Source organism: Ischnura elegans, assembly GCF_921293095.1.
Source record: "Ischnura elegans chromosome 13 unlocalized genomic scaffold, ioIscEleg1.1 SUPER_13_unloc_2, whole genome shotgun sequence".
Lineage (NCBI taxonomy): Eukaryota > Metazoa > Arthropoda > Insecta > Odonata > Coenagrionidae > Ischnura > Ischnura elegans.
Window position 1 is genome coordinate 5,889,018 of NW_025791658.1, and position 12,966 is coordinate 5,901,983.

Here is a 12,966-nt window from a genome sequence, read left to right on the forward strand (position 1 = left end):
ATCAATAACAAATAAATGAAGAACGATTTCGAAGCTATCTCTCCTAATCACCAATTCACTTTATTTTTAGTAAAAAAATATACTCTCAGTGTTGTTGGAACAGCAAATTCCCGGAGGTATTCTTAATAATTGACAGTTAGATAAAATTTGTGAACAGGCCCGAGGTGTAATCTTATTTACATCTTCTTAGTCATATGACCAGCTGAACAATCATGAAATATAAAATATTGAATTCATAAGAACCATTTGTACCACTCTTTTCTTGAAAATCAAAAGGTATATACCACATAGTCTAAAATGAAAACAACCTTTCAAGCAGCATTTAAATTTATTTTTTTTTCAAGCACCTGCGAATATCAAATACATAATTTTTCTCATAAATATGTCATTTTTTAGCATTATTAGCCATTGAAATTCATTTCACTTTTGAATAAAAATGTTCACATATAAATTTATAGTTATACATAAATACATATCACATGGATTCCATTTTTTTCACTCAATATAATTATTTTCACTCCATTCATCACTTATAGAATAGCAAATGTACAATATAATCCTGGTATAGAGCCAACTTGGTCTAGCATTTGCCTGCAGATAAAGGAACCTTTTCTTTTTTACAAATCATATGTTAAACATTCCAACCACTACAGTTATTCTGTGTGAATGATCAGTTTTCCATAATTTAAAGGCTGTTAATAATTATTTTGGTGTAAATATAAAAAATATGCGAGATTCAGAGTTTTTTTGGCAAAAAATGAGTATACCCGTAACATAAGTTTCACGTTGAAAAGTACTGTAAAAGAAACAAACTGAAATTGATTCTTTCATCAATCCTTAGTGAATAGTATTCTATTTTTCCCTATTTATGTACCCTAAAAACTCCAAAAATTTCTCTCACAATCATTACATGAAACTTTTATCTGTTATATATCCTACTAAGATATAAATTCTGTAGCATTTAAATTGATTATTTGGGCAAAATCAACCCATTTTTGGTAGACATAACCCCGCTTCACTTGAGAAACATACATGATTCTTCGGGTCATTAACTTTTGATGATGATGAACCCTAAAATACTAAAAAAATCGGCTGCGCGGATAATCCGCGACATGGATATTCCGCGCCCAGATGATCAGGATTCTATTGTATTTGCTTGGAAAAAAATTAGTTACCTGTGTTATACTAATATCATTTTACATGGGCTTTTAGAAAATTTGTTGAAAACTTTCGATTTAAACTAGTACCGATTTTCCTTAACCTTTTCCCTACTGTACACGTATACGTGTGGACGTTTCCTGACCCGGGAGACGACGGGCGTATATATACGTGTGAGATTTACCCGGCCAGGAGATCGAAAGCCATATATATATGTTTTCTAACTCCCCCCCTTTTAGGACGGGCCTGGGTTTATGACGTCTTTGTCTCGGGACCCAACGCTTCGGGGTTTAGGATTAACCCTCGGAATCCTGGAGCAGGTATCCGGACCCTTCGTCTTTTAGAACCCCTCTCAGCGGTACAGGACAGCGGTCATTCAATTGTTTATAAAGTCAATTTTCGAAATAAATATTTGTTCATTTCTCAAGATATATACACTAAGAATTGAATTATTTGTCTTTTGAGCAGCGTTTACAATTTTTAAGCGAAATTCTAAGACAAATATTAACTTATATCTCGAGTTATGTATAAACATCAACATGGAAATTGCTGCTGCATTATATGCGTTAATAATGGCCTTAGAACTTCGTTTAAAATTTGACAATGCTCAGATAAAAATGAGGAATCCAAATCAAAGTCTGTGATTTACGTGCAAGCAACAATTATCCATTTGCTAAATACATACAAGCAATACATAAGTTGACCGAGAACCAATGCCGCAGGTATGGTCGTAAACCCGGAAAGGAGGGAGCACAACTACTCTCGGAATCCAAGATAATGCGAAGTCCCTGCGTGGAGGGGTCGAAAAAGATTCAGCGAGACCCTTCTTAATGAATGCCCTCCAAAAATGCTCCGTACCACGAGGAAGAAGAGTCTCTTGGGGCTCGGTACAGCAGTCATGCTAAGACGAAAACGCCGCCGTCTCGAAAGGGTTAAAGACTTTTTTGCCACTTTTGCTTCTGGAGGTGGCAGCTGACCCCCGGTGGGTATGGACTTGCCATAGTTGAAGCTATAACAGGATTGTACTGTAAAACACCTTGTACAACCATTAATGTTTAAGCAATATTTCATACATAGAAGCCGTGGATATACGAGACACAAAAATCTCTATGTGGGAAGGGAAAATATCTGAGATTTTTATGGGCAGATCCTGAATTATGTCTGCTCTGCCGGAAGATTTTTTGGCCCAAAATGACAGAACGCAAAACATTACTTTCATTTTGTTCAGTGCATAAAAGAAACAAACTGGAATTGATTTTTCTCTTCAACCCTTTGTCAAAATGAAGTTCTTCCACATGAAACGTGACTATATCAAAACACATTTTCCCATGATCGGATGACACTTAAATCTGTTACCAATTAAATCACAACTCTTAAGTACAGGCTGATATTTTTAGTCAAACCAACCTATTTTGGACCAAAATACTTGACTTATGTTCATAGACATATTCTAAGTTTCTCAGGAAATAACCATGGATGATGCCGTATCAGGATTATACTGTAAGTCATACGGTACAACCATTTAAGTTTAAGCAACATTTATTGCACATAAACCATTTTTAAATATTTCATATATATAAACCATGTACATATATATAAGGCGAGGATTTCATAAAACCTCTACACTTCCAATATTCTAATAAATATACAGTAAAAAATACTTCTGCAAGCATTAACAGTAAAGAATAAAATACCGGAGAGTAAGGTGGAATAAAAAAATATAGAATACTATTCATAATATATTTAAGAAGTTGCATGGATAAAGAGAGTTTAGCTTTAAGTGCTAACTCCACAGAGAGTAATTCCATGTGCTTCTGAAAACTTTGTCACAAAATGAACACTGCATTTGATGGCATATAAGAATTATGTGTTTCTATTCACAACAAGTACCTGAAAAAATCAGTGACTGTAGAAATTTCCATGGTGATTATGTACCATGCTATAATTAACCTCCTAAGTTCCTGGACATATTTCACATGGTACATATTTCTGGTGAATTAGATGTTTACAAACAACATAAGCAATATTTGTGAATCATGCTTCTGCTGGATGCTGTCATCTGTAAGGATAGAATTAACTATAATTGCAATAATGACATTTCACATAGCCAAGCGGTAAAAAAATTAAATGTCGATGCATTGTATACAAAACGCCAGGACCGAGGAGGTCAATAATAATAGCACAGGGATCAATGATTGATTTTTCTTTATTTTCAACAATCAAGGTAATTTCTAGTAAAATTTTAGGCACGGCATGGTGTATTTGGCAATTGACAGCTGAGGTCATATTGTGCCTTCAGGGAAGTAGGTAAGGATGGATCCATCATTAGAATTAGGCTGCTCTAAACACATTGTGGAAGGGCCATGAATTATTAACTTACGTTTCATGTGCCACCTTTTACAGATCACAAGTAGGAATGGTACGTTCTAAAGGCCGTTTTACACGGTACACGGAATTGCGCAGGTTAGAGCTGCATTAATTTCTAAAATGGCGTGGAACTGCGCGAATGCATGAACGAAATTAGAACAGGGGCTATTTTGCCGTCCACGCATTCTCGCATGTGTTCTAGCAATTCACCGCTTTACACGACGCAATTTTGATTGTGCCTTCGCACGTACGTCAGATTGCGCAATTCCGTGTACCGTGTAAAACGGCCTTTATCGTTGAATCACCGAATACCTCGATTAATGAGCCTTTTACACTATTCCATATTCAATGACACAATGAAGTTATCAATCATTCGAATTTTGAATACACAGCACTTACTGTCCGTGATTGTAATTAAATCTGTGGAAAATGGTTGGGTCTTACATGAAGGCAGGGGTGCCGACTTACAAGAAATATGAGGGGGTGGGCCCAAACTGGGGATCTTGCCCCAGGAAATTTTATAAGTATAGTGAGTTTTAAGTGTTTTATAAGCATTTTAGAAGAGTCATATGATCAAAATTAGAACCCTGATAACTTGAATCTCGATATCAGGACACTCAGGGGAAAATAGACAAGCCTGACAAATTTTTTCCTCACACTCATAACGAATTTTTGAGAGGGCTCGGGCCCCCTCAGGCCCCATGGAGTGCGGGCGCCACTGCATGAAGAGCTGTGCATTTGGTTGGTTCAATTCTTTAATAATATTTATACGAAAACTTATTATTTAAAGTAAGCACTAAAATATGTAAAATACCCATGACTCCACGAGAACAATACTAAGAACAATGTACATATGTACGTATACGTTTAAATGCACGCGAGATAGGCTGTTCCTTTGTTGACTCCCTATTGTATTATGTATTTCACATTTTATATATTCCAATTATAAAGTAATTGTCAATTTTTTTTAGTTTACTTTTTTCATAAACGCCCCAGATGACACAGAATCCTCCGTATCTAATTCGTATGCGACAAAAAGCGACGGAGCGGTAGTCAATGGATACTATCTGCATACGAATTAGATACGAAGGATTCTGTACCGTCAGGGGCTGTACAGCATTATTTATAATATTTAACCTTCAATCTGCGTAAAATAAAAATAAACAAAAGAATTGCAGTTCTCCATGCAAGCAAGTTACATCTAACTGTGGTTGACAGTTGCCTCAGGATTTAGGCATCCCTATTGAAGAAGAACGACCTTCAAGGTGTTCATCATTTTATTTATTTTAAGTGTCATCTCATATCTAAAATTGGTGGAAAAATGCATATCTAGCATTCAGTAATGCAGTATTCCATATTCGAATTCAAGAAAAATGCTGTTTCACCCATCTCTATTCATGAATCAACTCACGTTTCCTACACGCAGCAATTACACCCTAATTCTTGTGAATTAAAAAAATTCTCTTGAAAGAAAAAGGCACTGAGTCAGGGTTACGAAATATTTGGCCTTACCCTATTGGAAATTTCTTATAAGTCTTACAGAATTCTGATAGGATTCTATAAGTCTTACAGAAATTCTTATAGGATTCTATAAGTCTTACAGAAATTCTTATAAAAACTTTGCATTTCTTATAGAATTCTTTAAGAATGTTGCGCAGCCCTATTGGAAAATTCTCATAAGAAAATTTTCTATCAGAAATTGGGCATTTTTCTCATAAGAAAATTTCTTATAAGAATTTTTTTAAAAGAAAATTTCTTATAAGAATTTTTCTATAAGAACATTTCTTATCAGAAATTGGACGTTTTTCTTATAAGAATTTTTCTTGTGAGAATTTTTCTTATAAGAAAATTTCTTATAAATATCAATTACAAAATGTTATTTATTAGAAATTTTCTCATGGAAATATTTATTATAAATATCATATCATCATGCTTAAAACACTTGCGCAAACTTCTATAAAAAGCTACATGAGATATATAAAGGGGGGGGGGGCCTTCTCCCCCCCCACCCCCACAGATGCTTAAAAAATACACAAGATTTTGAACACAGTCATCATTGCATTCGTTTCGTTTTGAGCATTACGGAGCCGTAATCTTTTAATTTCGTTTTACTAACTTCAAATCAAAATAAAAAGAATATTTAGCATAGTAATTGTTTTATGTTGTTTTTAATCTCAAATATGAGGAGACCGTTTGCATGTTGTGCCCCCCAGAAAAAATTCTGGATCTGACCTTGCTATAATAATCCTGGATTTATCATTTACAGCTTCCTATGATATCAAATACAGTGCAACCTCGATATAACGACATCCACGGTGCACTAATAAACACTCGTTATAGCGAATTGTCGCTTTACCGGAGGTGGAACAAATAATAGCCAATATACCTGTTGCGAACAGATATACAGGAACAGGAGTGGTGCGGCGACAGATAAACCTCTATCCGATAAACGTAAGCATAAGTCCAGACGAAAGGCGATGTTTTTTTGCATCACTAAATTTCCTTACTCAAATAACGACTAACTATTCAAACAATTTATAAGCGCCGCACTGAATAAAAATCATGCAAAGCATTGTTTCGTCAATCATTATATTTATCGAACGACAGTTTACCACATGAATTTGAGACTGAGCACTCCATTAACTTCATTTCTAACAGATCGCTAGAGGTTACAGAGGTTAAGGAGTCTTGATGAAAGTCTTCCGGCGGTGAAACCCTCGCTATGGCGAGAGCCAACACCGAAAGGGTCTCGTAAAAACGAATTTTTTAACACGCTCATTATAGGGTCAATTGACGGTGCATCGGCTATCTCTCGTAATAGCGGGGGTGTCGCTATAGCCCGTACTCGCTTTAACGAGGTTCCACTGTATATGAATGTATTTAGGCACTAATTAGGTATTAAGTATTTCCACACTGCATAGCATTCAATTACTGTATCACCATATAATGCCTTTTTAAGGGGTGACGTGACCCCCACAGACGATTAAAAAAAATAGGCTAGATTCTTAATGCCATTTTCATTACATTTGTTAAGTTTTGTATATTACGGAGCCTTAATACAGTAGATTCCGTTTAATGGGTCCACCGATTACTTGGGGCAGCCGCTTAATTGGGGCAAATCTTGAAGAACAGAACCCAATGGCAGAATATCCCAGAGTATTCTCCGCTTAATTGGGACAGCATGCCGCTTTATTGGGCCATGATCGGCGACATAGACTCTATACTGGCGACCAAATTAATTTTTTTTGTTTTCAGAATACTATTTTTTTATATTTTCCTCCTCTGATTTACTCTTATTATTCACAAGTGTTCCTATTCTTGCCCTATTTTGAAAGTTCTTGTTGTTATACTATCCGCAAGAGGATAAGACTTTTCTTTAATAGGACTTAGTAAAAGACATTTTCATTCAGCGTCGCCCGAGGCTGTGAAAAATATTTTAACTAAATTGTTATAATTCTTAAAAATGATAGTAAATTAACTAAACTCGCTGATTTATTAATCAAATTAATAGATTAATAAGCTCATGTTGCATTATGAACATTCTTTAGTCTTATTTCCATAATTTCAACGTTGGTTTATGCCCACATAAACACAATATTTCGCCTACTTGGGGCAGCCGCTTAATTAGGGCAAAGTGCACATGTCCCAATATGTCCTAATTAACCGGAATCTGCAGTATTTTAATTTCATACTAATTACCTCATATTAAAATAAGAGAATAAATAGTATATAATATTGTATTATAAATAATAGTATTGTAATTATCATATGTTGTTTTGTTATCTTAAATATAAGAAGACCGTTAGTCTGTCAGTCCCCCCCCAAGAAAAAATCTTGATCTGGCCATGCTATCAATAATCCTGGATTGGTTATTTACAGCTTATTATATATAAATGTATAAGAGTATTTTGGCATAAATCACTACAAGTATTTCCACACAGCATAGCATTCAATGACTGTTCCCGAATTAAAAAGCCATTTTATGCCATATTCATATATTTATGGCATGAAGTGCATGCTTATATAATTCATGCATAATATATTTCCAAAACACTGAGAAAGAGGAATAGGAAATACGAATCACTCACTACGAATGCATTCCAAGTGCGATTATTTCCCAGACGGCACAGAATCCTCCGTATCTAATTCGTATGCAGATAGTATCCATTAACGAAAAGCGACGGAGCAGTAGTCAATGGATACTATCTGCATACGAATTAGATACGGAGGATTCTGTGCGAAAAGGGACGGAGCAGTAGTCAATGGATACTATCTGCATACGAATTAGATACGGAGGATTCTGTGCCGTCTGGGTTGGTATAATGGTTACATGAATATACGTAAATGTCTCTTTGTAAGCATACCCTAAGCAAAAAAACTGTTGGATTTTAACAGTTACTGTTGAATTTTAACAGTTGTCCCAATAACTGTTGCAATTTTCAGCAGTTTTTCAAAACAGTTTTTAACTGTTTTTTCGCTAACGGTAGACAGGTCGTACTCCAGAACATATTGTCGGATGGTCGGGTGGTCGGATGTGGGGATGCCTTAAAAACAGCACGCATCATTGACTCGGGGTCAGTCATTGTTAGTCAATTCGTCATTCGTCGTTTGTGAGTCGTCTTTCGTCAAGAGTCGGGACCCACGTAGCGGGGGCCCACAGGGCCGTGGAAGGGGAGTTCAACGAGTGACCCGGGGGAGTCGAAGGAAGAGATCACTCTCGCACAAGAGTTAATGGAACCAAATACACTTCTTGTGGCAAACCCGGGATCTTTCATTTCTACCCGATACCGTCCCTCCTGGAGGACCACCTTCGCTGCTCGGAATCCCTCAGCGTCAGTCCAAGATCCCAATTCTGAGCCGCCCCTAGTCGAGCTGTCCACGGGAGGACAGTATGACACAGCCCTTGCTTCACTACTACCAGCGGTTCATTTCTCAAACCCTCATTGAATTTGAGTAAGAGTTAATTGAAACAAAATTTTAACTCCAAGCCACTATACAATTCAGCCATATAATTAGGGATTCATATAGACTCTAAACAATGGCCAAGCGATGGGGGTGATTTTGGGGACAAAACACCCCCTGGAGCTCAGAGAATTTTTTCACGAAAATACAGTAAAACCTCTATGTAGTGAACCTCTTTACATCATAAACCTCCATACATCATACCATCCCTACGGTCCCGTCAGAATACATGTAAATTTATGGGGAAACCTCTTTGTAGTGAACCTATTTATCTCGTAAAATTTCCACTTAACATACCAAGGAGATATCCCGAGACGGCCCAACTACCTCCGTAAATAAAAACCGAGACAACTAGACACCATTAATGGAGCTGCGATTACGTACATGGAATGGCATTTTCAGTGATAAATTTTTCAGCCTTATTATTTTTTTCTTATATACCTATAATATGCTGTAATTTTCACATTAATCATTAGTTGTGGCCATTTTGTTCAATATGAGAGCATACCTAACAGTAAATAAGAAAAAAGGTATCCAAATATACTAATCTTTTTAAGTGACTGTTGAATTAAGAGAATCACATTGTTTTCTCTCAAATCATAGTAAAAAACATGTGATAGCACTCGCTTTCTGTAATTATTATGTATATAGGTAATGAATATATGTTCACTAATGCATGCATGTTTGTTTAAACACATAAACATAATGGTTTAAAAGACAGTAGTGCCTTTCATTTCCAAAGGATATGAAAAAATGGTGCCTATCACTGAAACCTCTCTATAGTGAACCTCCATACATCAAAATGCCCAAATTTTGGTTCCCTCCATTACGATGTAAAGAGGTTTTAATGTATTTTGATTTTACAAATTTTGTAACTAATATTAGGGGGACGGATGACTCAAATGGGTTACCGAGATAAGGCCCCGGCGCAGTATCCCTGGCAACAAAATCCCCTGACGACATAAGGCCCGATAACAAAGTCCCCCGATTGCAAAATCCACGATGACTTTTCTTTTTTCTTGGGCTGAAGCATGTTTCTACATTTTTTTCCATGTTTCTATAGGCAAAAAACATAATTTTTTTGTGATTTTTTTTTCTGAAACCTAACCAATTGGGCTGAAGCATGCTTTGATATTTTTGAAAAAATTAGGAAAACAATCCATAAATAACTGAAATATGACAACAAACGCAAACAATTTATAAACAAAATACATAAATACATAACTCAAATTTAAACAAATAGGATGTTTTTCATTTTCTTCGACTTATTTTTAAACCGTTTTCAAAACTATACATTTGCAGCAACACCTTGCAAGAATAATAAGAAAGACTTAATCCGCGAACTGAATAAAATACAAAGGAAGGCTGCGCGTTTCGTCAAAAACTGCTACGGGCGTACAGACAGCGTTACCCAGATGTTGAGCGAATTAGGCTGGGAGCCGTTGGAGACTCGGAGGCTGCGCGCTAGGCTAGATTACTTCAACAATTGATAATGGATATCTTTCAGAGTGACACAGAGAACATAATATTAGAGCCACACTATATTTACAGGTCCGATAGAAGCGATAAATTAAGAGAGATGTTTTGCCGAACAGAGAGATATGGGAATTTGTTTTTCCCCCGAACCATAAAGGACTTTAATAAACGCTAGTACCAACCTTGTTAGAGTACTTCATTTTTTTTTAGCTGTAAACGGCTGGTGTCCTAACACCCCCTGCCACACACCTTTTAGGCGGCTTGCGGGGTATTGTATAGATGTAGATGTAGATGAATAATAATTTTTCATCGCCTTCATAATCTTGGCACAAGCTGCGGGAATTTTGCCTCGGGCATTTTGTCGCGGGCCTTTTTTCGCCGGGGATTTTGGGAACAGACGGACAGGAACAGAAGGCCTTCTGACTGCGACCCCTCACAAGCAAAATGTCAAACAATAGGGTAGTACCCTATTCACACAGCCGTAAAACTCACCACCTTGAACCATTTATCTTAAAAATATTCCGGGATTAGGCCCCAGCACCTCCAGGGGCTTACTGGTTTACTCTGGCAGGCATTCCATTACCCACCCCCCATAAAAATAAAAATAACATTTCACAATAAGTTATCCTTACAAGTACAAATTACTGCAAAATTAATCCTTACTAGTAATCAGATTACTTCTACTTGAATACTTACCAACACTGCAACTGAAGGTCATGATTTTAGGAGAGGAACGTCCCATTGTAACGCAGATTTCTTACTCTGGACAAACCTACGTTTGTCATACGACCGAGAGAGCTTTCCTGAAGTTTGTTCGTATGATATTCCACTGTATTATTAACTTAAGTTTACTTAGTTACAGATAGAGACATGGGCATACCCTGCGGATGGGGCAATGATAAAGCTCCCCCATAAAGAACAGAAGTAAATAAATGTTGTTCAAAAACGAAAATTTTGAACAACAAATTTTGAATTCAAGAAGATTTATATTAGTACATATTAAACATGTTATTATTAAATAAAAATATTTCTTTTTCGTGCGAACAAATTAAAAAACTAATAATGAGCTGTTATAATTTTCTTGAAATGTAAGTTTCCTTAACCTTTTCTGCGTCCAACTTGAACGACCACGGCATGCCCCCCACTAGCTTCGATCCTGGGTACGCCCATCGCTAGAGAGACTTTGGCAAATAATGAGGACCACAAATCGTGTGATGACCCTCTTGCCAGACAAAAACGAACGATGTGTGACCACTTCCAATGGCATTTTTGTCACCACTAAGGGCCGTATCACACTAGTGACTGCGGCTGGCACTGCGACCGGGATTTCGGCTGCACTCCATCACGCATTGCGGCCAACGCCACGGTCGCGCATTCGCACGTATGAACGCTTCTGCTTGTGGCTTGTTTGTTTTCGAAAGCCCAAAGAATGGATAGAGAGCGGCAATTGTTGAAATTAAGGCAGTTCTACCGGCATCGTAATAGGAAGTTGTCGGTAGCATTTTTGGCACTGGTTCTTTTTCATTATTATTTATAAATTATCTCAGCGTCATCTCACAAAACCTTCTTGAACTTCCCTCGCTACGGTAACCGAAACAAACACGTCTGTTGCAAGCGCGCGAGATTGAAATGGAGCTCTCTGATTGGCTGCGACTGCCACTCAGAAGAATAGCCGTCCACTGCCTCGCTCTAATTGGTCGACGGGCCAGTCGCAGCTGCAGTGGCAAGTGTGATACGGCCTTAATTAGAGAAAACAGCATGAAATTCCTGGATACAGTATTGTTCTTGGACAACGGCCCAAAATAACAACTGCCCACGTAAACTGAAAATACAATGGCGAGGTCAGAATGACAATACATGAACATGATTGCATGTGGTGATCATGACTGGCCAAGGGATCACAAACCAAACGGCCAATGTGACGGGCTGTGAAGTTAGGCTGGAGGTGCAGTTGGTGCTTCCGAGCTGGGCTGTGTTGGGGGTGGGTATCCTCCAGGGGGCAGTGGAGGCACGTTGAAGCCAATGACGCAAGAGGGTGGTTGCTGGTCGCCACCTTGCGTTGGCAGGTAGCCTGGTGCTTCCGGAGGGGGCGCAGATGGCAAGTATCCAGGGGTCTGCGAAGGGTAGGGCATATCTGCAAACAAATGACGCATCGAATAGAATAGATTTATTTGCCCAAAAGATACTTTACAAAAGGTAGACCAAAGTAAGTACATAAGGCACGTCATGGAAAATATATATGCAGTAAAACCTCTATGTAGTGAACCTCTTTACACCATAAACCTCCATACATCATACCACCCCTACGGTCCCGTTAGATTTACATGCAAATTTAAAGGCAAACCTCTTTGTAGGGAACCTCTTTTATCTCGTAAAACCTCCACTTATCATACCAAGGAGACACACCACCGAGATGGCCAAACTACCTCCGCAAATCGTACCGAGACAACTAGAGACCATTAATGCACCCGCGATTACGTACATGGAATGACATTTTCAGCAATAAATATTTCACTCTTACTTTTTTCTTATACACCTTTATTATGTTGTAATTTTCACATTAATCATTAGTTACGGCCATTTTGTTCAATATGAGAGCATACCTAACAGTAAATAAGAAAAAAGGTATCCAAATATACTAATCATTTTAAGTGACTGTTGAATTAAGAGAGATCACATCATTTTCTCTCGAATCATGGTAAAAATCACGCTATAGCACTCGCTTTCTATAATTATTAAATAATAAATATATGTTCAATGATGCATGCATGTTTTTTTAAACGTATAAAAATAATGGTTTAAAAGACATTAGTGCCTTTCATTTCCAAAGAAAATAAAAAAATGGCGCCTATCACTAAAACCTCTCTATAGTGAATCTCCATACATCAAATTGCCCAAATTTTACCGCTCGGCTGAAAAGTGCGGCGCACCGATAAATCGGCTTTTACGTTATTATTGTTAAATTTAAGGAAATTGAAATAAAAAACTTATATATCAGTAAAC

At 37.3% G+C, this 12,966-nt stretch overlaps 1 protein-coding gene across 1 annotated transcript in view; it reads right to left on the bottom strand.

Annotated features, from left to right (window-relative positions):
* The window catches only part of LOC124172740 (zinc finger protein 268-like), a 405,740-nt gene that overhangs the window by 390,543 nt on the left and 2,231 nt on the right, over positions 1-12,966 (bottom strand). Inside the window, exon 2 of the mRNA XM_046552225.1 lies at positions 11,870-12,097. Within this exon, the coding sequence (XP_046408181.1) occupies positions 11,870-12,097 (228 nt within the window). The remainder of the gene's footprint in view (positions 1-11,869; positions 12,098-12,966) is intronic.